The sequence below is a fragment of the Neofelis nebulosa genome, chromosome 11 (genome assembly GCF_028018385.1).
Source record: "Neofelis nebulosa isolate mNeoNeb1 chromosome 11, mNeoNeb1.pri, whole genome shotgun sequence".
In the NCBI taxonomy this organism is placed as follows: domain Eukaryota; kingdom Metazoa; phylum Chordata; class Mammalia; order Carnivora; family Felidae; genus Neofelis; species Neofelis nebulosa.
In genome coordinates this window covers 58,756,773-58,784,654 of record NC_080792.1, presented here as the reverse complement: position 1 = coordinate 58,784,654, position 27,882 = coordinate 58,756,773, and the positions used below count along the sequence as shown (strand labels likewise).

The window sequence follows — 27,882 nt, the reverse complement described above, 5'->3', positions numbered from 1 at the left end:
CAGGAACTGTCTTGTTGAGCTTTGTATCCTGCTTAACTGCGCTCTGATCCCTTCAGCCTTCGAAAAGTGTTCTCTCAGCAAGTTTCAGGTTTAAATGAGGCCTGGAGAGGGCAGAGGTTGCCCCTGCTAAGGTGAAACAGAAAAAGGAAGAGGTTGCCCTGGTCAGCAAGTCACAGCCCTAGCATCCGCCCAGCACACTCTTCAACAATATGCCCAGCAGGTTAGGGGTCGGGCTGCCCTGTGGCCTGTGTTTCCTAAGCCCCAGGGAGGACCCCAGGATGGGCTAGGATAGCTCATTGCCAGAATTTCTCTCTCAAAAATCCCAACTCTACCTGCTCCAGGCCAACAGACCCCATCTCTGTGCCAGGGGTCTGGGGTGACGGGAGCTGCCCCCACCGCTGGGGCGCTGGGACACCAGGAATACAGCAAGACTGGTCATGGGTCTTTATTTATTGAGAAAGAATTCACACAAGGTCACATCATACAGTCAATCCATTCCTGCGCTTCATAAAAATGATTGTCACTCACTGTGCTTCACAAAAATTTCTTTTAATGAATAAATAATTTGATGAAATCAAAAATATTTACAATATAAACAAAGGGAAAAGCTTTGGATCCATGAATCTGATCGTCGAGCTTTGCATTTTTGAATTGACTTCCTCCCAAGCTTTTCCCTTGGAAACAATACAAATCTGATAGAAACAACAACTCATACAACATATCTTTGTTCATTATACGTTTATCTGTTAGTCTTGGAAAGGTACATAAGCTTATATTATGCAACATGTTAAAATACAAATATTAACTAAAATAATATATTATCATAATGCCAGGTAGCATTCTCCACAAAACAAAAATGTACACTCAGCTGTAACAATAACAAAGGGTTCACGGGCCACAAAATAATACCCCAAAGGTACAAATTTCCTTCATAAGAATATAATTGTGCTCTTCGATTTACCAGATGTCTACGCTGCTCTAACAAGCCGATGCCTAAGACAGTATTTGACGACTCTGCTGTGTGTGTGTGTTTCTGTCAGGCAGCAGCATTGCTGGGAATTGGGCAGTGCAAAGCAGTTTTATAAACGCTTTCTTGGGCTCTTAAAAAGAGCCAATTATGCAAAGCAAAATAAGCATAGTGAGAAGTCTTCATCTCATCTACACAAATACCATGGAACGTCTTGGCTTTGTGGGATGAAAGGGTTGGTTTGCAGAACTGTTTATGCTGTCAGCCAGAATTCAAGTATTCCAGGGCCACCTCGTAGCAGAACTTGTACTGATCCTGGAAAGCAGAAGTGAGAAGATGTCAGCTCCACGATTCCCAAATGCTGGGTCCATTAAAGCAATTATGCCAGATTAGGGTTTTAATGGAAAGAAAGCAAACAGGGAAGGATTTGCATCAGACATGAATCAGAAAGTCACGGCTGTGAGCTGCAAACATATCCATCGTCTGGAGATGTTCTGCACAAGCCCTGATGCAAGGTATTTTGACATCTACGTTCACTAGAATTCCTGGAAAGTTCTAGGCAACTGGAACACACATACAGGTTTGTCCCCATATAAACGTTTACAAAGTATGGGAAAATCAAGAGGTAGAAGAAAAAACAAATGAGGTCTGGGGGAAGAAACATCTTTGTGATTTGCTCATACCAGGGGTCTCAACAAATAAATGTGTCTTCACTCCTGGCCCAACTATACCTTCACCTTTCAGTCAGCAGGATGTCTTCCATAGAGAATTTATCAAGCACCTCTTAAGTCCCAAGCACCTTGACCTGGTCCCTGACTTTGAGAAGTCTGTGGTCCAATGAAGAGGTTGAGACTGGTACCCAAGGACAACACATGGCATGGAGCTGAGCAGGGCCTGTGAATGGTACCCCAACATGGGTGCAGTGGAGGAGGGAGCAGAACTTCCCAGGGGAGATCTTCCAAGAGGTAGCAGGTAACTAACTGCTAATTCCCAATGGGGGGTTAAAACAGGCATACCAGGTAGAAGAACAGGATAAGGAAAGACCCAGGGGGCAAGTGTTTGATACCCTCTGGGAACCACATAGCAGTTGTTAATCAGGCAGTGAAGTCCTTTTTCTGGAGCACAGCTTTCTCACATCATGGACCTTGGCCTGAGGAAGGCCTGCGTGAGGTCCTGGCCCAGGGAGGGTCTCAGGTGGAGGACGCGGCATTCTGCACCTGTGGTTGTATGATGGACGCTCACCCGGGTGTGGCCTCTGAGCCAAGCAGAGGGACACAGGGGTTGAGCATGCTTCCACCTGCCATCCCGCAGCAGTGCAGTGTCTGGGACAGAGAGGCTCAGCAACTAGAAGGCTCTCTTCCCACCTCAGTAAGGAGATTCACTTTCACAAGTTGTAAGAGGGCACAGCACTGTCTCACTGCCTGACACAACGGCCGCAACCAAAGAAAGGGATCTCTTATTTTTGGGTTTGCCAAATTAATTCAAACTAAGTCTCTATTTTTTGGATATATGTCTAATTAATTAGTCATGGAAGCTTTGTCTTCACCCGCATTTTGTTCTCTAAAGGCCCCACTCGTCCAACCTATCTGAAGACCAGAGCCATACTTTGTCCCCTTGTAACACACGAGTCCTTAGCACAGAACCTGACACACAGCTGGGGGTGTCAAAATGTTGGTTGTATGTGTCAATGACGACACAATATGGGCTTTAGCAGCACAGTGCACCCTGAAGGCTAGAGACTAGGGATTTTAAGATGCAGCTTCCGTCCTTCAGGAGTTTACAGTCTGAAGGGGAAGACAGGAAGCAAACAGACCATGTCAATATACTGATGGTGCCCCAAGCTTAATACGTCAATCGCAGTAACACCCGCCCGGATGGCTACGATTAAAAGAGACGGACAAGAACAAGCGTCAGTGAGGATGGAGACACTGGCATGCTGGTGGGAATGTGAGGTGGTGCAGCCCCTTTGGAAAACCGTCCGGTAGGTCATCAAAAGGTTCAACAGAAGAGTTCCCCTCTGACCCAGCGGTTCCACTCCTAGGTAGATGCCCAAGAGAGCTGAAAATATGGCTGCACCAAAGCGGATTCATATTCCAGGATCTGACACTTTTATTTTCAAAAGAGTTGAAAGAAATCATTCGCGTTTCAAAACTCTAAAAGGCCAGGTGGTCAGATCACTGAGCCAACGTGAGTGCTCAGTCCTGTTCTCCTGTCTCCTTCACAGAGACCATGTTTTTCATGGAAATCTGAGAGATCCAATTACTTATTGCATAAACCTGGTTGTGCAACTTTAGTGCCCACTAGAAACCATCCTTTTAACATACGAACATGCATTTAGAGGGTAAGGTAGCTCCCGGCCTCAGGCCACGACCCCTTTTGGGTTTTGGGCTTCATCACTAAGGGGCTGCTTTGTTGGAAGCCCTGTCCTAGGCATGACTATAATTTTCAAAATGAATTTGCTATCATCTATCTTGTCCCTCCTAAGCACACTGTCAATCCCAAGAGATTCTGTGATGACTGGTTTCTGAATCAGAAAAATAAGGGGGGCTGAGAAGAAAGACCATAAATTGTTTCATGCCCTCCCCCAAACACCTCAGGAAATGCCTGAAATCCTCCTGTGTTGGAAACTGATTACCCTTGATCGCCAGGTACAGGCCTGTCTTCTGCCGTTTCTTCTCTCAGCTCACTTGCTTCTGAAAGGTATAATTAAGCTGCACGAGCTACCCCTGTGCCTCAGGGGGGGAAAAAAAAGAACATTTCTGCCTTGGTCCCAAGTTCTCCTGATTTGAGTGACATTAACTGGCTTTGGGCATGAGGAAGTGACAAGAGCAGGGGTTATCCTCATGCAGGACCGTAACCTGGGCGGCCAGCTATTCCCTTCCAAAACCCTTGACCCCACTTTTGTTGCACACCTACCTCCTGTTCTCATGAAGAGGGAGAAAGTAAAATCTAAAGGAGCACCTAAGAGTGAGGTTATGTTTTAAAAGCCCCCCATGTCCCCGCTCTGCTCATTCACTGAGGGCGTCATGAGACCACGAGGCCTGCCAAGCGGCTTTGGGGAGGCTCCCTGAAGGGCTTGAGCTGTAGCTGCGTCAGGGCGTGCTGCCCTGTGTTGTGTCTGAGGAACTAGGGGCCCTGTGGTCCCTCCGGGAACCTCCAGTGCCCCACGCTGCCTGCCTGAGAAGATTCAGAGAGCAGTCTGCACGCAGGCTCACCTGGGGTAACCCTTCCCTCTCTGATACACTTGCTTTTTGAACCTAAAACAAATTTCACCGTTTCATCTGGGTCCCGTGCTAATAGGTCCTATAGTCTGGAAAAACCCTTTTACCCATGTCCCCACTTGGAGGGTCGGTTGGTCCCCAGGGTGCCAACAGTCATGGGTGGAGCCGTCTGCTTCAATGTTTCCGGGAGGTTCCCAGCCAAGGAGACCCCTTGAGGAGACAGCGGTGTGTCTGACAACAGGCAGAATGGGTCATTCCTCTCATTTGTGCCTTTAAAAATGTAGGGAGAACGTTCTTCCCTCAAAGAACGTTCCTCCCATGCATGGTGGTTTGTGCCTGGTTTGCTGTTAAGACTCATCAGTGTGTAGCCATGGCCTCCCCAGGTTCTAAGAGCAGGGAGGGGAGCTCAGGAGGGGGGAGCATCCAGGTGTAGGGAAGAAACGTGCTGTCACTCAGCTCTCTCCTGGCCCCTCCAGGAGTTCTGCTGGTACTGAGGGGGCAGCCAGCCCCTGACTCAAGGAGCTCAGAGTCTAGGGCAGGGGTGGGGGCACGGAGATTACTTCCTTGAGACTGCAGGAAGACTTGCCATGGGAGGACTCAAGCAGAGTGGCTGCTTCTCCAGGGGCTGTGTGGCTGGGCCAGGGAAAGTGGAATGCCTCCCAGTGTCTCCAGAGATGGGCCTTGTGCCTCTCTGACTCCCCATCTGGGGCCTACATCCTCCACTCTGACACTGACACCCCCAGCCACACCCACAGACACATACACTGACATATACCCACCCCCACACCCCTATACATGCATATACACCCATACCTACACACCCACGCCCCCCCACATATACATATACCCACATGTATATACCATCATCCTCTTACATATGCACATGCATCTACCCCCTCACACCCCTACACATGCATACAGATCCACACCTCCACACCCCCCACATCCACCCCTACACATGCACACCCACGCCTCCACACATGCACACACACCCACATATACATAAATATATCTACCCACCCATACATACACCCCCTTACACATACACACACATCCACCCCTACAGATGCACACCCACACCTCCACACATGCACACACACCCACATACACATAAATATATCTACCCACCCATACATACACCCCCTTACACATACACACACATCCACCCCTACACATGCATATGCACATGCACACACCCACACACCTCTACACATGTGCATACATCCACGCCTACACCCCCTACATGCACACACACCCCTGTACATGCACACACACTCACATATACATACACCCACAGATACACAGCCACCCACACACCTGTACCTGCGACACCCCCCCCCACTCACACACACACATATACCTATACACATACCCCTCTCCCCCACTCCCCACACATCCTCCCCCCACCCCTTCAAATAGCCTGTGTGTTTCACAGTTCACAGGTAGACCTCTGGAGGCAGTGTATATGCAGAAGTTATTAGACTCATTGTGTCGTCTACATGAGAGGGAGAGCTGCAGGCCCTAACCGCATGCCATCTTGCAGGGAGTGCCTTATACCGAATATTGTTTTAGCATACAGAAGGGGCAGGTGGGGCTGAGTCTGGTAGCCAGCTCTAAATTACAGATGTTGGGAGATGCTGGCAGAGGACTGGGTCTGAGCAGGAGGGCTGGAGGGCTGGAGGTAGGTTTGGAGCTGCCCAGCAGCCGGCATGAGGAAAGGGATGGCCTGTTCACCCTGCTGAGCCCTGGTCTCCCCTGCAGCCCATCGAGCTCACTGGCCTTGGGCTCCATCTGCCATAACTGGTCTGGGGCATGGCCTGGGCCTTGGCATTTGTGACAGCACCTCGGGCGATTCCAATGTGCAGTCCTGGCTGAGAGCCATCCTAGACTGGGCACTAAGTTTCTTAACCTTACTACGCATTAAAATTACCTGGGACGCTTTTAACATCCTGCTGCCACAGCCAGACCCCAGATCAACTGAATCATGGTCTCTGGGGTGGGCCCAGGGCTCAGAATTCTTTAAAGCTCTCATTAAAGAAAGTCAAATTTCACTCATATGAGGGTTTTAAGATACAAAACAGATGAACATAAGGGAAAGGAAGCAAAAATAATGTAAAAACAGGGAGGGGAACAAAATCATAAGAGACTCTTAAATATGGAGAACAAACAGAGGGTTACTGGAGGCGGTTAGGGGAGGGGGTAATGGGCTAAATGGGTAAGGGGCATTAAGGAATCTACTCCTGAAATCATTGTTGCACTATATGCTAACTTAGATGTCAATTAAAAAATAAAAATTAAAAAAAAAAAGTCAATTTATAGAAACAGAATAGAACGGTGACTGCCAGGAGCTGGGGGTGGGGGAATGAGGTGATGTTGGCCAGGGGTACAAATTTTCAGTTATAAGTTCTGAGAATCTAGTGTGTAGCACCATGACTATACTTAATGATACGGTATTGTATATTTGAAAGTTGCTGAGAATAGATGTTAAGGATTCTCACTAAAGACACAAGTCAAGTATGTTACCTTAGTGGAGCGATGGATGTGTTAACTACCTTGATCTTGGTAACTATTCTACAATGCATATGTATGTCAGATCTCATCACATTGGCCAAAGTTCCCACCACCTCCCAGGGGAGAATACGTTTCTTTAGGAAAGATCTATTCCCTAAAGGCTGTTTCTCTGTTAAAACAGAGCCCTGGAAACTTCCAAAGCTGAGTGAGGACACAGGTGAGAGAGGAGATGTTTGTTGAAGCAGCCTGAATTTTCCTGAAACTTCAAAGGAGCTCAGGGGTTGGGGATTCCATCTGAATCTAACCAGGCAAGTAGGAGGTAGGAGGAAGCCCTTTCCCCCATCCCCCCACCTCACCGACTGAGCACATCCAGTGGGGCCCAGACCAGGGCCCTCCGCAACCCTATCCCCTCTGCCTCCCCAGCCAGGACAGAAGTGCACCCCAGGAGTTTTGGAACCACTTCATCATTCTAAGAAAAGGCAGCCAGGAGGACTCAGTACTCCTGGGATTTTCAGCTGCTGGTATAACATTTTGTGTTTAGGAGAAACTCAGGTCTCAGATGGTCTTTTATGCCCAATGAAATTATATTGGGTTTAATCTCTCTGACCTGAATTAATTAATTCCCTTAGCCAACATACACATATGAGCAACAAACTAATAGAAATTGTACTTATATGCAAAAACAAACAAGTGACAGGAGTCCTTCTTTAATTCAGGAAACTTCAAGCCTACTGAAAAGAGCATGGTGACATTTTTTTCTCCGGTCACCAGACAGTATCTATTATTTTGCTAACAGTCACTGTGACAAATTTATCAGACATTCTTCCAGGAAATTGAAAACTCTCCTTATATTTCTCAGCCACTGACCTTATCCTCAAACTGTGACTGACCCTCAGAAGTTTGGGCATCTGAAGATCCTATTTTCTCTATTAGAGTAACACATCATCACAGAGACGCCTAAATTATTATAGAAGAGAGGGCTCCCTGCTGGTCCAACCACCTAGATGTCCATTCAGTTCACAGAGAATCACCTCCATCCTTTAGCCTGCACCACTGATTTGGAAAAAGCCACATTGTTTCTGCACATAAAAATTCGTGAGTGATGAAAGCTGCAGCCAGGGCCATTAGCGGAAAGGCCTGGAAGGGTCTATTACTAATGACCTGCTTAATTCAGGCTGTAGTGAGAGGGAAATGATACATATTTTTTTCATCAAGGTCAGCTTTGCCCAAGTTCCAACAAAAGTCTAGAAGCTACAAGTCTGTCCCTCAGTCTGGGCGGTTAAGTGCCAATGAGGTCGCACTATTTTAATTTAGGCGTTGGCTTCCATTTTCTGCCAACCTTCTTATCCATCCCAAACTCAGGCCTCCTCTGACTGCCCAACTGCCCTATCTCAGTGGCCCCCAGCCCAGAAGACTGAGAATTCCATGGTGGTACAACTCTTTAAAATTCCCATGGGTGGTGCCAGGGAGTGAGATAGTTCTCTGCCTCTGGGAGGGGCTGTTTCTAGTGAAGCCTGCACAGGGGACAGGCCAGCCAGTCTGTCAGCCCATCCACATGAAATCTGTGCCTCCATATAAGGCACCGAGCATGGGGTCTGGCACATATTAAGCACCATGTGAATGCCAGCTGCTCACTGCCCCCTCCCCTCCTCTCCCAACGCTAATACATGCCTGCTGGCTGTGGGATGCCCTGTGGACACCTGCACTCTTGAGAACCACTCTCTCACCTTTGCAGTTTTCCAAAAACACTTTCATATATGTTGGCTCACAGGATCGCCTCCATAAGCCAACCTTATCCCTGGTTTCCATAACTTGGGCTCAGGGAAGTTAAGTGACCTGCCCGAGGGGACCTAAATTGCCAAGTTAATTTGTCTGAGGTCTCTTGACTTGAATTAGTAGCAGAGCTGAGATTCGAATTTGGGTGTTCATGGGTCTCCAGTAGGGAGGAGAGGAGAGGGCAGCAGTTTGCGGGACGCAGCCCTTTCTCCACAGAAGCCAAGGTGCTAACTGCTGATGGTTTGGGAGTCTGCACTTGGCCAAACAGGCGCCCCTCTACCAAATTTCTCAGGCAGCAAGTGCTTCTTGGACGCGGAACAGCCCATCAAGCAGGACACAGGGACCTGCAGGAAGTAGACGCCTCTGCAGAGTGACCTGTGGGAGTCAGACATGTCCTAGGAGTCAGTCAGCATCAGTCGCTATCATTACCCAGCCTGGGGCACCGCTGTGATGACCAGGAACCATGGCTACTTCCTCAACACTACCGATCTATCTATCTAGTTTTTGTGTTCGTTTTTTGATATAGAGTGAGACAGAGTGTGAGCAGGGGAGGAGCAGTGAGAGAGGGAGACCCAGAATCTGAAGCAGGCTCCAGGCTCCGAGCTGTCAGCACAGAACCCAATGCGGGGCTCGAACCCACAAACTGCGGGATCATGACCTGAGCCGAAGTTGGACGCTTAACCGACTGGGCCACCCAGGTGCCCCTACTTCTTCAACTTTACCTTGAATCTCGACTAGCTCTTTGGTGCCTTTATTATATTTTAAAGTTGAAGCCCACTGCTGCAGTACTGTGGGCCGGGAAACGCGGGCTTCCCAGGCATGGCGGCACCAGTCATCCCTTCCTCCCTCTCCGCACCCCAGGCCATTCTCCAACTCTGGGATCAGTCCTGTTTCGTTCAGCTCCTCCTTCCACTGACAGAGGTACAAATGACTAATCTAAAAGCTTCTTCCTTGATGTTATTCTACTGTTCTCCAGTCTCGGTGGTTGGCATTTCAATAGCTGCACACAAGAAAGAGATTTCCTGAAATACTCTAAGAAAATAGCTGCACATAGTCCTTTGTTTCTCAGCTCCTTAATCCTCTTCTCAGATATGGCCACCAAAATTAACTGCAACATTCTGGGTGCCAAACTGAAATTCACAGCTTTGACGAATGTTAGGTGATGAAGCTATTTATAAAATATATAATTTGAAAATCTGGCATTTCGTGTAGTAGGATTCTTCTCCATGAAGACGAAGTGCTTAGGCACGTGGAAGGCACTGCCAGGAACGGGAACTAATAAGGATGTTTGCTTGTGAGTTTCAACGACTTCCCCATTTCCAGTGTGTGGAGACAAGCCTCCCCGTGAAAAGCCCAGGGAGAGAGGAAGAGGGGAGAAAAGCCCTCGCCAGCCCAGAGATCACATTATGTTTCTGAAAACGAGCATCTTCCCCCCCCCCCCCCCACCGTGAATCAGTGTCAGCGCAAACTCCGAGGGGGCGAGCTGTCTTGTGCTAGCTAACCAGGAAAGTGCCCCATTCCGCGGGACAGAGGAAGGCTCCTACCAGGAGGTCCACCATGTTGGGCTTGTTGTTCCTCAGCGTCTTCACGGCGTGGAAGACGTCGACCGTCCTCTGGTGCCGGAGCATCTCACAGACGATGCTGATGGCGCAGAATGTCCCGCTGCGGCCTCCCCCGTTCCTGCCGGAAGAGAAATCAGATGATCCGAGAGAAGGTCTGAGAGCATTTGCTCTCACACTGCATCCTCACGTGCCTCCTGAACCCTGGGGAGCAGGCAATGGTGAAAGCCTCAGAGGCCAGGCGATCACTCCACTAGGGCCAATTATTTTAATTAAAGCAAATGGAATTAATGAGTCTTAGCACTGGGCCCATGGGTCACCTCACTGGAGGTGATGAGAAACTGGCACATTCTGCTCTCCTAGCTTCACCTCAGATCTCAGTTATACAATCTCTTAAAAACTTACCAGTTTTTACTGAAAGGGCCCACTGCAGGAAATTTCCAGCGAACAAACACCTTATCTGCTATCTGCCAGGAAAGCTGGTCATGAGTGTTCAAAGATGGACTTGGCCTTACAGAAGTCCACTATTATTTCATTATTAATCTCTAAAACACAGGAGCTCTTTCTGAATGAAACTTTTCATTTTGAACTAATTTTAAATGTGCAGAATCATCGTAAAAACAGCACGGAGGGTTCCCTGGCATACCCACCTCCCCTGATGCGAACATCTTACAAAATCATAGTATGGGATCAGAACCAGGAAGTTACCACTGGTGCAATACTATTACCTCAACGACAGGCCTTAGTCAAATGTCACCAATGACCTTTTTCTAGTCCAGGATCCAATCCCAGATCCCACCTTGCATTGACTTGTCCTGGCTCCTTAGTCTCTGCTACCTGTCCATCAGGTTCTCAATCATTCCTTTTTTTTCTTGACCTCGACACTTTTGATGAGTACTGGTCAGTTTTTTTGTAGAATAAAAAAAAAATTAGAATGTAGATGTAGAAAGTGGCCATGGTGCCCAGCTACAATTTGAGAAGTCATTACAGTAGAATGTGGAAATGTAGAACTATGTCCCCTTCTCATGATTGGGAATGAAGTTATGCATTTTGGCCAGAGAACCACAGAGGGGCTGTTCATCCTTCCAGGGATTCAGGATGCTGAATTGGCTTATTTTGCTGGTGATGTTGACCTTCATCACTTTTTAAGACGGTGCCTGAGAAATGTTTTCCTATGTAGTTGTTATCTTTCTCTTTGTAGCTGATATCTTGGGAGATACTTTGGGATTCTGCAAATATCTCAGTTCTCCTCAAAGTTTCACCCACTGGTTGAGGATCCATTGGTGGATCCTGTCTGCAACAACGATCAGGTTGCAACGATGGTTTTGATTTTCTACTTCCCTGTCTCCTTCAACATTCTACTGTGAGAGAGTGCTGTCTCTTCTCCACTATTTGGCTAATTTATTTGCTTATATCTTTTATCTTTTTATCTATGTCACTTTATTTTTTCCTTAATTTTTTTTAATGTTTATTTACTTTTGAGAGAGAAGAGAGAGAGAGAGAGAGAGAGCAAGTGGAGGAAGGCAGAGAGAGGGAGACAGAATCTGAAGCAGGCTCCAGGCACTGAGCTGTCAGCACAGAGCCCAACACCGGGCTTGAACTCATGAACTGTAAGATCATGACCTGAGCCAAAGTCAGATGCTTAACTGACTGAGCCACCCAGGTGCCCCTATTTACGTCACTTTAGACTTACACATGTTAATTTTGTTCAATGAGCTAAAATCCAATAGTATCAATATTTATTTTTGTTGCTGAAATTGTTCTGGTTTTGGCCATTAGAAGCTCCATCAGGCCTCCATTATTTTTTGAGTACTTTCTTACTCTCTGGGGCCACAAGGTGTTCCAAACTCATCTTACATCCTCCCTGCACCAGATCTGAGATCAACCACTTCTCCAAGGAGCTAATGGATTGAAAGAAAAATAAACAGTATCACTATTACACCTAAGATAATATTACTGTGTCGATAATTGAATTTCTAATTATTGTTCCAATTTCCCAGATTGTTTCACAAATTTTCTTCCAGTTGATTTCTTCAAATACACGTCCAAGCAAAGTAATTGGTTGATATAGTTTGAGAGTTCATTTTAATCTATAGGTCCCTCTTTGTTCTCTCTCATATTTCTGGAGAATTTATTTGTGGAGGAAATGGGTCATCTTTCCTGTAAAGAGTCCCATATTCTCAGTTGTTCTCATTCATTGTATCTCTGTGAATCATTTAACATGTTTCTTTCTAATCCTTATATTCTATAAATTAGGAGTTAGGTCCACAGCTTCCTAAGAATTAATTTTTTTTAAGACAGCATACCTTATAAGCATACTTTTTAAGGAAGCAGGCACAAGATATCACGTTCTTCTTTGTTTTGTGATTTTAAGATGGATCATTGTGTTAGAATGTCAGTTTGGTACATTAATTTCAAAATCAGTTTTTTTTTTTAATTAAGTATAACAGACCTACAATTAACAGTAGTTAATGATATGTACCACAAATGGTAGTACATATCTTAGTTAATTTCCAAATTCATGTTCCACGTAACCACCACTCAGATCAAGACACAGACCGGGATCAGCGCCACCCCCCTCCCCCCCAGATCTCCTTCAGACTCCCTCGTCATCAATACCATCAATTCCCCAAAGATGATCTCTGTTCTCACTCCTGGCATTGTAAATGTCTTCGGTCTGTTTTCAAATTTTGTATAAAGGGAATATACAGTATATACTCTCTTGAGTCTGGCTTATTTCACTTAATACTATCTCGGTGAGAATCATCCATGTTACACCACTGGCTTCTTCTTTTATATTGCTGAGAACAATTCCACTGAATGGATCTACTGCTGTATAATTTTAATCACCTAACAGCTGAGGAATATTTGGGCTGTTTCTAATTTTCAACATGAGTCCATCTGCTCTAAAAATGTCTCATGGTGCATAAATGACTCATTTCTGTAGTCGTGTACTTGGGAGAGGAAGAGCTCAGAGAATGTATTTATCTTTAGCATTTGGTATTGCCATCAAACAGATCCCAATCTCCATGCCATCTGTCCTTCCTGCCAGCAGTGTAGGGGGTGTTCCATTTGCTCTGCATCGTCACCAACACTTGGTATTATCATTTACTTGTTTGTCTTTTATTTTTTATTTTATTATTTTTTTCATTTTATCTTAATGTTTATTTTTGAGAGAGACAGCATGAACAGGGGAGAGGGCAGAGACAGAGAGAGAGAGGGAGACCCAAAATCGGAAGCAGGCTCCAGGCTCTGAGCTGTCAGTACAGAGCCCAACATGGGGCTCAAACCCACAAACCGTGAGATCATGACCTGAGCCAAAGTCGGACTCTCAACCGACTGAGCCACCCAGGCGCCCCTTGTTTGTCTTTTAAATGTCACCCATTCCGCTGAGTGTGCAGGGGGCGTCTGGTCCTGGTTTTAATATGTATTATCCTGGAAATGAATGATGCTGAGTACCTTTTCTATGTTTATTGGCTATGTGCATATTCTTTGTTTAAAAAAATGAAGCTCTTGTCAAGTCTTTTGCTCAAACAGCTGGATCTATCTTTGTTTCTTTGCTTGCAGTAGTTCTTAGGCATTCTGGCTCTGAGTCCTTTGTCAGATGCATGTATCACAAAACTCTTTGCCCATGCTGTCTTGCTTTTTCAGTCTCCTTGGTGCCTTTTGATGAACCAAAGTGCTTAACTTTAATGAAATCCAATTTTTCAATATTCTCTTTTATGGCTTGTGTTCTGTCTTGGGTATCATCATCTTTGGTTACCTCATGGTCATGAAGATTTTCTCCTGGAAGCTTCATTGTTTTCCTTTGGTCATGAAGATTTTCTCCTGGAAGCTTCATTGTTTTCCTTTTCATATGTTGGTCCATGATCCATCTGGAAATGATTTCTGTATGTAGCATGAGGAGGGAGACCGGTATGCAGGCTGTTCCCCCCCACCTCCCGTAGTACTGTGGGGTCTTAGTTGTAAATCAGGTGACCCTGAGGTGTGGCTCCATTCCTGGATTTTCTCTTCTGCTCCATTAGCCTACTTTCTGTCTTCGCACTGTTAGCCACACTGCTTTTCCCCCACCAACTTTTCACCTGATGCTTTCAATAGTTCTTGATGACCACTGTCTACACCCGTATTTTCATGAAGGGTTACAAAATGGTGATATCTTAATTCTATCCATTTCTTCTGGCTTTATGAGCTGGAAGACGTATGAAGAAACAACAACAACAACCCTGTTTGCTCACTGTGAGTATATGCGTGGCTCAAGGAACCATTCCACTTGTAGCATGTAGAGGTCTGTTTCGGGCAGGGACTGCTCTGCCCACAGCCATTAGGAAGCACTACTCTATGTTGAATACAACATTCTTACCTCAGAAATGAACAGCAGAGAGCTTTTGTGGCTCAAAGCATTTTTTCCTGGACTATGTTGGAAGATACGAATTCAACTGAACTTTGTTTCTCACAACTAAAACAATCTTCATTTAGATTTATAAATCGAAACAATACACATTCTTACCAGGCATGGGTCTCATGCCCACCCTGATGCCAAGAGAGCCAGAGGCAGCCCCATGAGAACCAAGGGGACTTCAGGACTGGGAAGAATGTTTCCCAAGGAAAGATCAAGGCTCTTTGGGCTGGCAAGAGGGCAGAAACAATGGGATGCCTGCCACCATGCACTATAAGGAACAGCCTGCTGTAGACATCATGGAGAAGGGAAATGCAATTGCTTAGATTTGGGGTCACAGCTGGGCCTTGGGAGAGTATAGTGGGTGGCTGTCTATGAGGTGCAGTGATTTAAGGGGTCTTTGTATCTTCCCCTCAGGCCTGTCCTGGTGCCTCAACTTCCCCCGGTGTGACTTAGCCCTTTGGGTTACGGCACTGGCCCCTGTTGGAAAGCTACTAATCAAAGCGGGTGCCATGTACGCATTATACTCCTAGTTCCAGATACTGGCCGACTCCAGACACAGAAATGGGTGTCTGCAGACTGTTTTGAGTTTTTCCAGAAACCTAATGGATATAATACAAACCCTAACTAAAATGTCAGTTTTCCCTGCTGGGACTGTATCAACTCACACTGGTCACCCTCTGATCATATTCTGATCAGAAGCTCTATCTGCATTTAGAAGAAATAAATTGGGGGATGTGAGCTGTGACTCAATCCTCCTTGGCATTTTCTTGGTAGGGATGTTTTTTAATGAGCTGGATCCAGGAAAAGGAAGGGAAAAGTAAGTGGGCAGGACAAAGGATTGGAGGCTCTGGTCGAGGCTAAGTGTGAACAGGCTCATAAGACTCTTTCCAAGGGCCTATCAGTTTCTGTAGGATGAAACTCTGCCACTTTCTGACTCCTGGGAAGCAGGGCAGAGTTCTGGGGTGTCATGGACCCTCCTGGGCCCCTGGGGGGAGGGGCACGGCATGAGATACAGGCCTTGAGGGGAGAGTAACCGGGGTCCTTAGGCAAGCTTGTCATTTTAACTAGGGTTGGTCTTCCCAGAGTTAAACCTTGTTTCCCCTTCCGTTTGGGAGAGATCATACTGTGGGCTTGTAATGATACTCCCCTGAAAAGAGACATAAGCTTATAAGTTTCCACAAATTCTCTAAATACCTTCCCTAACTGCCATGACTTTCTAATTGCCTGCTCCATTAAGCCAATCCCAGCTGGCTGATTAGCTACATATCATCACCATTGAGAAAATGCAGGTGATGGTGTTCTGAAAAGCAAGGCAGTCTCTTTTCAGTGGCTCTCAACCTTGGCCACACACTGAAATAATCTGGCAGTCTGAAAAAACACAGATGTCTGGGGCCCATCCTTAGGGATTTTGATGTGATTGCTTTGGGTATGGCCTGGGCATGGTTTTTTGCTTTTGTTTTTCATTGATTAAAAATTTTTTTTACATTTCTTTATTTTTTGACAGAGACAGAGCATGAGTGGGGAAGGGGCAGAGAGAGAGGGACACACAGAATTCAAAGCAGGCTCCAGGCTCTGAGCTGTCAGCACAGAGACCGATGCGGGGCTCGAATTCATGAACCCTAAGATCATGACCTAAGCCAGAGTCGGATGCTTAACCGACTGAGCCACCCAGATGTCCCATTTTTGTTTTATAAAAATCTCCCCAAATGATCCTCAATGTGCAGTCACAAATGGGATTCAATGCTCTGTAGCAGAGGTCTTCCCATTTGAGCACCCCCTAGAACTGCTGGTCTAGAGACCACACTTTGGAGATACGGGCTCTAGCCAAATCTTCCCTATATATATATATGTTTATATTAACATATATATATATGTTTATATATATATATATAATTTTTATATATATATAAATTTATAATTTATATATATATAATATGTTTATATTAACATATATATGTTTATATTCTCAGGCAAAAACCAAGACATAAACAAAATTCTCTTCAAAGATAATTCCTTTGAAAGACAGTTCCTTCGAAACCTCTGGCATGATTTCCTATAGAATTACCAGCTAGTGTGCTGATAAACCTGTTGCCAACACCAGTTTTGCCGAATCGGGGTGGGGTGTGGGGGGGGGGTCTGATCTGTAATATCTGCTGATGTCAGTGTCGTAGATACTTCCACTGGGGATGATTGCAAGTTACCAACAGTTTAACTGCCAGCTCAGAAAACTCCCTAAACTTACCAATGGACTCTCAGGAGCTGGTAGGAGCCCAGTGAATCCACCCAGGTGTTTCTTTTTAAGTGGGGGGGGGGGGGAAGATGACCACAAGGTCAGGGCTTATTTTTATAGCAGTGACACTCTATCCCAATACAAAATGTGCATATTTTGTTTTCTGGAAAGCAAACGAAATTCTTAACGAGGAGGCAGATCATCTCCATTCATCCAGACCTACTTATTTCTTCTCCGTTTATAGAGAGGCAAGGGATGGTGAACCATGGGGGGGACAGCGGAACGCTGGCCTGGCCCTTCTTAGGTGCTGAGCCCTCCTTAGCACTTACAAGCAGTGCACAACCGTGCGGCCTTCACCCCCGTTGTATTCCTCCTGCCACTTGTCCACCTGGCGAATGAGCTTCAAGAAGGAGCGCTTGGACACCGGCGTGTCCCTGTACATGGGCCAGCCCAGGAACTGGAATTGCTGCACCATCCGGTATCCATCTTGGGGCTGCGGGGAATCAGGCAACAGTCAAGGAGGTGAAAGGACACAGGCATCACTTACTGGTGGGATTCCAGCAGGCTGAGTCCACCTGCTTGGACTTCTCAGCAAAGCAGGCCGTTACTAAGGGGGAGGCCGGCCTATAAAATAACGAAGGAAGCTTCCACTGGCCTGAAGCGTTAGGCGTTGTAACCCCGAGCCGTTATAAAAAAACAGGTGTTTTAAATGACAGGCCAGACGAATAAAAGCGAAGCAGAATGCTTACAGTTTTGCAAAAGCCAAGTGACAAATAACGTACAATGTGAACACTGACCTCACTGGGCAGTAAGGGGTAACATGGGTTTACTTTAATTGCAGGTAATTGGAGGGGAGAGAATAATTTATAATCTGGAGATGTGTGTGAGCTCAGGGTGATAGAGGTTACGTGGCGTTTCTTGCAAACACAACATGGTTTTGTGTATTGGTGTGAATCTTGCTAAGATATCAATAGTCAATTAATCTTTAGTCATAATTAAATGGAACTGGAGTATTCAAAGAAAGTGTTAGAGAAGTGGCAGCGGTTTTAATCTGGCTGCGTTTAAATCACTTGGATCACATCTCCTGCGGCCTTTAGCACCTCTGACACGGGTGACTGGTCTTGCTCGCTGACACTTTCTTCACCCAGCTGGCCTTTCTCCACTCTCTGCCCTCTGTCTCGGTCTCCCTTCCTCCCAGACCTCTTGCTGATGGAAACCCCAGGCTCAGTCCTTGGGCCCCCTGTCTTCTCTCCCTCTCACCTGATGAGTTTATGCAGTCTTTCAAAACTCCAGTGAGTTGTCAAAGTCATCAACAAAGTCAACGTCATTAAAGTCACCAACATCTCTGGGTTGGGCCTCTTCTAAATGTCCCCCCTCATAGAGCTGGGCCTATTTGACACTTCCTCTTAGGTACCTGATATCTCAAACCTGGCATGTTTCCTGACCTTCTCTCTAATGCGTGTCCCCCTACCCCAAACAGTCCCATTATCCCCACAGCCTTCCCCAGCTTGGTTAATGTCAGTTCCAGTGGTCCATTTCTCAGGACCCAAATCTTGAGATCCACTCCTTATTCCCTGGGATTCAGCCTATTCCCAAATCCTGTTGGCTCTGCTGTCGGGATATATCGGCATCTCTCTGTCTCGGGTACCTCCAGTGACTGCCTTCGTCTTGTTGTCACTTCTTACTTGGATTATGATAATGGCTTCCTGATGGGTCTGTTCTCAACACAGAAGGTACAGTGTTCTTTTTAAAGGTAAATTGTATCATGGGATTCTTCTCTACTCAAAACCCTGTAACGGCTCCTTATTTCCTTTAGAGCAAAAACCCAAATCCTAGAAGTGGCCTGTGAGGCCCTACGCAGTCTCTGTCTCCCGCCCCCCCCCCCCACCCCCCCAGACACTTGGCTACTTTCCTTCAAGGTGGATAACTCCATCAGCTACTCTCACCTTGGCTTACTGTGCTTCAGCCATACCAGCCTCCTCACTGTTGCTGGACCCCACCAGACAAGGCCCTACCCCAGGACCTTTGCACTGACCATCGCTTCTGCCTATAAAGCAGTCTCCAAAGAGATCCGCATGGCTGCTCCCTCACTTTGGTTGGGTCTTTGCTCACACAGCACCTCTATTTAAAGACAGAGACTTGCTCTCCCTCCTGGCCCAAGTGCTTTCTACCTCTCCATTTTTTCCCTATAGCACTTATTGCTTCTAACATACTGTATTATAATATCTGTTATATCTATTATTTATTGTCTGTTTTCTCTCATTAGAATGTAAGCTCCATAACATCAGGGAGCTTTGTTTTGTTCACAAACACCTAGAATGTATTCCAAACTCCTAAATGGTGACTGACCAAGTGGGCACTCTAAATGTTTGGTGAATGAGAAAATAATGAAACCAGAACATAAGTGAGGTTGGCTGCGATTCTTACTCTGGCTGCATTATAAATACGGAATATCCTGCTGATGATGTCTTCTTCTAAGTCAGCAGAAACAAATTCCACTTGGATGGGGCCATGTCTGTGAACTCCATTCTCTGGCCAGTACTGCGGACACAACTGAATTGAAAACACAGAAACACAAGGTTAATTATAGGAATAAACTGACTCCTAACAGTTCGGATGAAGTCACTACTGACATTTGCTAATTCTTAACAATTCTTTGATGCACTTTATTTTCTTTCCTTTCTCTCTTTTCCTCCCAGGAAGTAGACTTGAGGACTTTCTTGTTGGCTGATTCCTCAGCTCCACCCGTCCTTCTAGTACTTCCTTCTTCATTTTCTCAGAAAGTGTCTTTAAGCCACGAACCATTCTGCTCTCCAAGGAGGCCACATGGATGCTGTTCAACGCATCCCATTGTAAGATCTCTTCTGCATGCGTAAAGGAACTTTTGTCAGGCCTTGGGGAGATGCCGCTGGCTGCCATTACAAGAGCTAAGATACTTGAGAAGGTGCACACACCTGTTAACACCCATATCTCCATCCTCCCCCATGTGGGCTTGCTTTGTAACTTGTAATCACTTTTGGGAATAGGGCCATTCAGTGACAAGATACTGATAACAGTGTTGGGTTGCATTTTCATGCTCTGGTCCAACCCCTCCCAGCTCAGATCTAAAAACCTGATATAAGAAGAGTCAACACTTTGCTGTTTTATCTAGAGGTGGTTTTAGTTAAAATCACAAATTTCCTAGAGTCTCAAGGGCCAGGTATTGGTGACACCAGGTAACTAGAACTTTTGTGAATGTGGCACACAAGTTAGCATGGAAGGAGGGATGCTGGGAAGGGGAGCTTATGAAAGAGGCACCTTCGTTTGCTACGACCCCACAGAAGTATTAAGCTTGCAGATAGGTGGGGAGACCACCTCCCGTGACGTTTCCCTCTCACAGACCTTTCCTAAAGCCCTGAGATGCTACTAGGCCTTTAAAGTCTGGAATTAAACTTCTTTTGGGACTTGGTATCCAGTGATGTTTCGGGGAGTAGAGTTAAACTTTTATCTTTCTGATTTACATGAAGGACAAATGGCTTGTGGGGAGCCCAGAGTCAATTACTTCAATATTTTACAACTGGTTTCTACTGGGCTGAGCGCAGATGAAAAACGTTATCTCATTTTAAGCAGAATGATGTACCACAAAAGGAGAATCCACTCATCGAATTTCCTTGTTTGGATGACTTTTATTTTCCAAAGTATCTAAAAGCTCATTGTCAAAGGTTGCGAAGGTTGATGAACGCCCAAGACCGCAAGATAGTTTTCAGTTCACAGTGGGGCAATGGCAGCACAGTCTCTATTACAAATAAGGTGAAGGCTTGAACTTTATGATCGAGAGTGAGCATCGGTTACCTAAGCGTACTTCCTACCTTAGCTGAGTCTGCAGTATTTTAAAAATCACATTTATTTATTTTAAACTAAGGCTTCTGTAAAATGCTCCCTTCCTCCCCAGCACTTGCTGGTGACAAGTTCTAAAACTGCCGTGTCAGATGATAGCATGCTGATGCTTAGTTTCTCTTTGTACCCAAGGGTAACTAACCACTGCGAAAATTAACGAGTATCGTGATGGGAAGCCGAGATGGTAGTAAAAGTCCTAACATGCACATTTGAACTGTTCTGCCCATTTTTTCCTTCGGACTGAGTTAGCTTTACTTTCTGCTTGCTCTCTCGGTTCAAGCCCTGATCAGAGCTCATCACTCACACCAGAGAAACACGAATGGCCCGGGCCGGCGCGTGGTTCTTGGCACAATACATTCTGCACTCAGCCCAAGTAAACCGTGTAGAAAATGGCTTAAATGGTGCATAACACGTCCATGAACTGGACCTATAAATACTTAAAATAGTTGAGTGCTATTCTCGTACGACTGCAAAGACTTTAAGTTCAAATGCTCAGTTTAGTGTTCTCTAAATGACTATGTCCCAGGAGCCCCTTCTCACTCTGAAAATCAGCTCTGTCTGCCGAGTGGAACTGGACTCTTTGTCTCCCCTACCAGGGTCGGCCAAGGCTTGGTTTGAATCCAGACAGTTCGAGTTTAGCATGCAGCTTCAGAATTCCAATACAGTCGTTCAAGAAGAACTTGTGGAAATCACTCATGTCTGGTTCACTAATAGGACCCCCCCCCCCCCCCCCCGCAGTTTATCACCACATGTCAGGATTCACATTAGGGGGAAAAGAATGATTCTGAAGAGGGAATAGTCCCTTGTCCTGTAACAGTCTTTCACTGAATCTTGAATTAGTGAAATTTAAGCCATGGCATTGTGAGTTAGAAGATCAGGATCCCTGGTGCTATTTTGAGTTGGGTCTTTGAAGTTCCCTGAACTGTGGTGTCTGCTTGTCTTTAAAAAGTAGCTGCATTCTCTCTTTGGGAGGGGATCACTGTGGAAGACTTCTGAAATATTTAAGCTTCTTAAGCAAAAAGGACTAGATAAGGACAAGGATGATCGTTATTATTTCATCCACTAGCTCTCAGGCGAGAACCCTAACAATATAGTGTAGGGCCTCACACACAAAAGCATTACAGAATCGAAATGAGTGTCCATGGAATTTATGGCTGATTGATGACAATAAAATGGATTTTAGGAAGGAAAATTCTTGTCCAGTTTGGATGCCAAAATACTTCTGACCTCTTTTTTTTCTTTTTTAAGCTGGTCTCTACCAGAGAGAAAATTAATTCCGTTTCAGAACAAGTTTATTCTTAAAACACGAGAAGTCCACAGGTCCCATAATACCCTCTGTCACGGTGGTTAAGTGGGAGACTGGTGTCGCTGTACCCGAACAGGATAAATTCAGCTCCTAAAGGGACACTGTGCCAATGCTCGCCTGACAAGTCCCTTTAAGGGAATGTTTCTGACCCCATTACTAGTACCCGGTTGTTACTGTCCTGTTCTTTCTCTTTTGGTGTGTGAGGAAAACAGCCATGGGAAAGCCCCATGTATCATTCTGAGCCTCTCTTATGTTCGAGTCCCGGTTTTGTTTCTTTTTAATCTCTTTACCCAAGTGTTGACAAAAGTCATTTTTGTCCCTTAAAATCACTGTCACCCTACCATGACGATCTCTACCTGCAGGCTCCAGGTGAGCCTTGCTAGGAAGTACACGGATCCTCCCGGGGCTAAGAGCTGGGCTCGTGCTGCTGTGCTGTGCTCCCTGCTTTGCTGCCTCCACTTGGTTGCAGGTGTTACGATATCCCCACCCCCAGCAGCTCTGACTCCACCCATTACCTGTATCTCTCTCTACTTGGAATTTCCATCCTCGGGTAACAGCGAATTTCTGACCCTGTCTTTCCCTGTCACTTCCACCATCTATGATCTCTATCTGGTTTTTCAGTTTCTGACAACTTTTGGCCCTGTCCCTAATTCTGTCTGCTTTTGACGTTTGTGTTTCAGCTCCCGCTCCCAACCTTCACCTGGCATTTGCAAGCTGGCACGGGGGCCTGTGCTTCGCAGTGTGCAAGCAGAACGAACAGAAATTTGACCCTGGGCTTGAGTCTCACCTGGGCAGGATCCACATCATTTAGCATAACCACAGACGTGCAGTGATAATCCAGGACCAGTCTCCAGAAGTCTTTCACCGTGTTTGGCAAAGGATGCTGGGTGACTATAAAAGCTGAAGGCTGTTTATAGCTCTGCAAACGCAAACAAGAAAGATCCAGATATACCCAGGAAAGTGTGAAGGGAGGAAGCTTCCGTTATCTTGTGCACGTGGAGACTTGTGACACAGGACACCGGACACATGTAACAGCTGCTGAAGCCTAGCATCACTGTCAACACCAAAACAGACTAAATATAAACTTATCTGCGGAATGATAATGACAACATATTCTCACTTTGATACCCAGAAAACATAATAAGTATCTCTTACAATTTTTTTGCTATATCTGCTAGAAAGGCAATATTGGCCCTATCCGTGGTTATTTTAATGCAGAACGTTTAACTTTACTTTACAAAATATGCACAATTAAAATACTTCTACTTTTCCTAAAATCTGTTCGAGTGTCATTTATACATGTGATGGTGTTACTTATTCCTGCCACAGAAGGGTCCACATGGCTTTTACAGCTCTGGAGAGCTTCAAGTGAGTTTAAGTACCTTTTTACTGCTATCGCACCCGTGGAATTGGAGTTTCCATATTAGCCCCGCAAATATCCATTTACTTTTCCCATCAATTGAATCGCAAATGTTCATTCAGTTAGAAGTAAACAGACTGACAGGAAGTAATGAGTTGTGTGCTATCTATCCCGACAGACCATTTTTTCCCCATGTTAATTACTGCCTAAATTAGGAGGAAAGGGAATGAAAATAATGCTGCAAACCGTAGTATCCCACTTCACTGCCTTAGAGACTTAATAGCTGTCTCTTGCTCTCCGGCCAGCGGGTTAAAAATTTAAGTGCTCAGAGAGTACCTGGGGCGTGTTTCATTTGTCAGTACTTCCCGGCTGGTGGTCTCCGAGAGACCGAGAATGTCGCCCCCGACGCAGAAACATACGTGGAATCTGAAATGTGCTGTCGGGAAAACAGCGTGTGTCTTACAAGCAAGCAAACGAGGGCCAACGAGTCGAAGGAGAAGACCCAGGCCCTGCTCGGCCATGCTCCCCTTGGGGAACGGCTTCCTGTTTCCTTCGGGGCAGGGCAGGCAGGCTTACGTCCATGAGGGCCGCGTTGATGTAGTTGCTACTCTCCCCGTCGATGGTGATGAGGAAAGGCAGGCAGCGGTCCGGGGGCAGGATGTCCATGCAGCGGTTCTTCTCATGGTTCCGGGGCAGAAGCGCGATGCTGCAGTCTTCCACCCGCAGTGTGGGCGTCACCATGTTCAGGGTCTACACGACAGCACACAGGCACATGGGGAAGCGAACGCTGGACGGCACACCGTCTCACCTTCAGACTTCAAGTTTCCTGCAGCTGACTACCACACAGACGCTCCCTGCCCCCTATTCAGACAGTTCGATGTTTACTTCTCTTCTCTCCCCTTGGATCTGGTCCACAGACAGCACCCATCAGATATAAGGGCCACCATGGATCTGCTGGAGTATGTGCCGTCTGGTCTGATTAGGGTCGGACATCTGGGTGCTTGGGAGTAAGAGGTTGGATACAGTTTGACTTAGAGTCAGGTACACTTGGACTGGACGTGGATATGAGGACGGCCACAAAGAACTCTTGCCCAGCAATTGCCGCGAGTGCATCTTGCCTGGTTTGGCTGCACCCACGTTACCCTGTAGGACCGCCTGGCAAAGGGGAGAGATCGCTAGACCAGGGGTTCTCAACTGGCTCACTTTGCTCCCAGGGGCCACTGGCAATGTCTGCACACGTTTCTGGTTGTCACGACTGGTGTGGTGGAGGTCTCCTGGCATCCAGTGGGTAGAAGCCACGGGTTCTGCTAAACATCCTATAGGACAGCACCCGCAACAAGGAATTACCCGGCCCCAAATGTCCGTAATGCTGAGGGCGGGAAGCTCTGTGTTGGCTCAAGGGTCCCAGACTTGACTTTGAGATACTTCTGAAGGAGCAAAGTCATAGGCATCTGCCCTTCCCTTTCACATGACTTACCCGGAACTCCTCTTTAATCTGGCTGGAGTTAGTCTGTGGATCCAATTTGTTCATGTCATAATACAGAGACCTAACTTGGGAAGCAGGGACGGAGGTGTCTCCACAAAGACAGGCTTCCAGGATGGCATCATGGATAAACACATACTGCTCCTGGAGAAGCAGAGGGGACTAGTTAGGAATGGAGAAACCAAGGTAGGTCAGGAGAACTAGAGAGGAAGGGAGGATAGCCCCCCACGGACAAGATAATGTGACAGCGGTCCATCATGGACAATGCATTCCTGGCACAGGGACACCAGGTGTAAGGACCTGACTGCTCTGTGACCAGGGCGGGGGCGGGGGGGGGGGGTCCCGGGACCAGCAGTGCTGATGCCCACGTGGGATGGCCAACATGTTACTGACTGGCCATGTGTGGAGCGTCACAGGAAGAAGAGACACAAGGGCTCAACACAGAAGCATGAAACAGACTGATCAGAGCCGCTCAGACACTGATAAATACCGGAGTAAGCACGATCATGCCAGAGTAGCTGTGGCTTAACTACCTCCGTAATTCTGATTCCACGAGTTTAGAACTCAGTATTTCAGGTGAGCAAATGAGCAGAATCTTACCTGTATATAATGAAAGGAGGAATTTGCTAACCAAATCAACAGTGCAAAGAAGGTCCAGGACGACTTGGTAGCACTATTGAAAAATAAATAGTTCTGAGCACTTAAAACTACTTGTTTTGAAACATTAATGTGATAATGACAAAAGTCTTTGTGTGTCCCGAGAAGAGTTTTTGATGTATGTACAAGTCCACAGCTTACAAACTCTAATTCTGAATGGGCACTGACTTTCCCTATAATAAATCAGCAAAGTTTTACAATATTTATTATTCATCTTTACGTGAGATGTGAAAAGAGTTTCATTATTTTTTACTTTAATTTCTATCAATAACTAGGACTCTTTTTTATGTTTATTTATTTCTGAGAGAGAGAGAGAGAGAGGAGAGGGAGAGAGAGAGAGAGAGAGAGCAAGCACACAAGCTGGGAAGGGGCAGAGAGAGAGGGAGACACAGAAGCTGAAGCAGGCTCCAGACTCTGATCTATCAGTACAGAGCCCAATGTGGGGCTCGAACCCATGAACCATGAGATCATGACCCGAGCTGAAGTCTGACATTCAACTGACTGAGCCACCTAGGCGCCCCAATAACTAGGACTCCTAATTCTCAAAAACAACACCTCAGAAACGGATCAAGAGAGACAGGGGATGTGGCAACATGTAATCAGTTGTAAAATCCATTAAAAAATACATTATTATCTCTAAAGCTAGGAATCCCTCTACTAAAGAAAAAAAAGACCATGAAAGCATTTAGAGTTTTTGCTATTTTTATTTAGGCTATTTGAAAAAGGAATTAGGTTTTTGTAAACTTTAAATGGGTGGCTTTTGTAAACTTTAATGCAATATCTAAATGGAAGGGAATCTTATTCTTTATTCTGCTGGTCTACTGTGGGTGTAATGCCTACTTAAAACAAGCAAATATCAACTAAGACTATGAATTCTTTTTCTCAAACACTTAAATTCCTGACACACCTTGAATTCTAATTTATTGAAGTCCCAGTCAGTATAGAGTATTTCTACAAAACACGCAAACTCCCATGATACCAAGCCACTGGGCAGAATTTTTAGGGGCAGTAGGAGAGGAATGAAATGTACGGAGACTACCCTTAAGCCATTTGGCAAATGCCTGGCTATTCTCAGGAATGGTCTTGCTCTGGTTACCAGCTAGTTTAAAAGACATAATAAAAAGAAATAGTACTGAATCCCTGAAGCTTAATGTAGAGACTCTACTGGGGCCCTTGCTACAGAAGTAGGGGCTAATTTAGGCTTCTGGCTGCAGATTCTGTTCCCCGGGAGAAGCCCTGGCCTTTTTTGTTTATGAAAGGAGAAGAGAAGGAAGGAAGGGAGGGAGGAAAGAGAGTGCCAGGTGTATGACTTTTGGAGACAGAATTGCGGGAGTTTCTTCCCCCTCGGCTCTGGGAGGTGGGGTGGGTGCAGGAGGCACGGGGGACCAGACCCCGAGGATGGGCGGGGGCGCAGCCGTACCTCCGTCTGTACCATGTTCACTCTCCGGGACCGCAGCTCCCGGACGCAGTTATAGATGTCTACCACGCCTTCCCTTTCCGCCATGTCCAACATGATATCGATGACGATGAAGCAGCCGGTCCTCCCCGCACCAGCACTGAGTGAAAAGAGGGCTCTGTCAGCTGAGGAAAAGGGATCCCTGTGCTTCTCCTTCTTTTACATCTTTACTATGGTGGAAGTCACATAACATGAAATGAACCACGGGAAGGAGTACAGTTCCGTGGCATTTAGCACCCTCACAACGTATCACCTCTATTCAGTTCCGACCATCGCTTCTCGGCCTTTTGGCTAAGATCAAGTGTAGTTCCGACCACCACCTCTATCGAGTTCCAAAAATGTTGTCATCACCCCAAAGGAGACCCCACGGGCTGCCCACTGTGCTCCCCCGGAGAGGCTCCGGGCGCTCGGCTTACCTGCAGTGCACCACCAATGGGCCTGCGTTGGGCGGGCTCTTGGATTTGACCTGCCGAACGAACCCCAGAAGCCCTGTGGCATGATAGGGGACCCCGTGATCCGGCCAGCCAGTGAAGTGAAACTGTCTGATCTCTCGGATTTCATGAACACCTCTCTGCCGTCAGTCAGTCAGCACAGCAAGGAAGAGAACAAAGGAAAATAAATGGTGAGCGACTGGGAGCTTCCGGTACCCTTGACCAGTCAGTGGGCCTAGGGCCAGGAAGCTGTGCCTTGTGGGGAAGAAGGTCATTCTTAGCTGTAACACACACCTGGAAAGCCTTATTGTAAGCAGGGGGATGCTCGCGGGGGTGAAAGGGAGGTGATGTTTGGGGAAGGCGCTAATGTACAGGTGCAACCACAGCAGATGGATGCATCTCTGGTTCCTTGAAATTCCTTTCTACAAAGTAGGCTCTGTTCACAGTTTGTGTCACTACGGTGTGAAGTGCAAGTCCACAGGGATAGAGAGGCACAGAGCAGGGACCTGAAGGACATCAAAGGTACTTGTGTGCTCAAGACCAGCTCCTGAATGCAGGAGGTTTGTTTAGCTCTTCCGTGTGCTGGTATGTCTTTGTACCGGGTGCCCGCCGCTGTGGGTGCACAGAGAACGTCACTGGAAGAATGAGCG

General features: G+C 46.3%; 1 protein-coding gene across 6 annotated transcripts in view; it reads right to left on the bottom strand.

Annotated features, from left to right (window-relative positions):
• Positions 1 to 533: 533 nt before the first annotated feature.
• Positions 534 to 27,882, bottom strand: part of PTPRM (protein tyrosine phosphatase receptor type M) — a 795,639-nt gene continuing 768,290 nt past the window's right edge. For all 6 annotated transcript variants that reach the window (XM_058692682.1, XM_058692677.1, XM_058692679.1 and 3 more), the window contains 9 exons: positions 27,218 to 27,372; positions 26,766 to 26,901; positions 24,683 to 24,832; positions 23,782 to 23,955; positions 22,633 to 22,764; positions 19,091 to 19,216; positions 16,993 to 17,156; positions 10,020 to 10,155; positions 534 to 1,282 (listed from right to left, as the gene is read on the bottom strand). In XM_058692682.1, the coding sequence (XP_058548665.1) occupies positions 1,229 to 1,282; positions 10,020 to 10,155; positions 16,993 to 17,156; positions 19,091 to 19,216; positions 22,633 to 22,764; positions 23,782 to 23,955; positions 24,683 to 24,832; positions 26,766 to 26,901; positions 27,218 to 27,372 (1,227 nt within the window). In that variant the 3' untranslated portion in view covers positions 534 to 1,228. The remainder of the gene's footprint in view (positions 1,283 to 10,019; positions 10,156 to 16,992; positions 17,157 to 19,090; positions 19,217 to 22,632; positions 22,765 to 23,781; positions 23,956 to 24,682; positions 24,833 to 26,765; positions 26,902 to 27,217; positions 27,373 to 27,882) is intronic.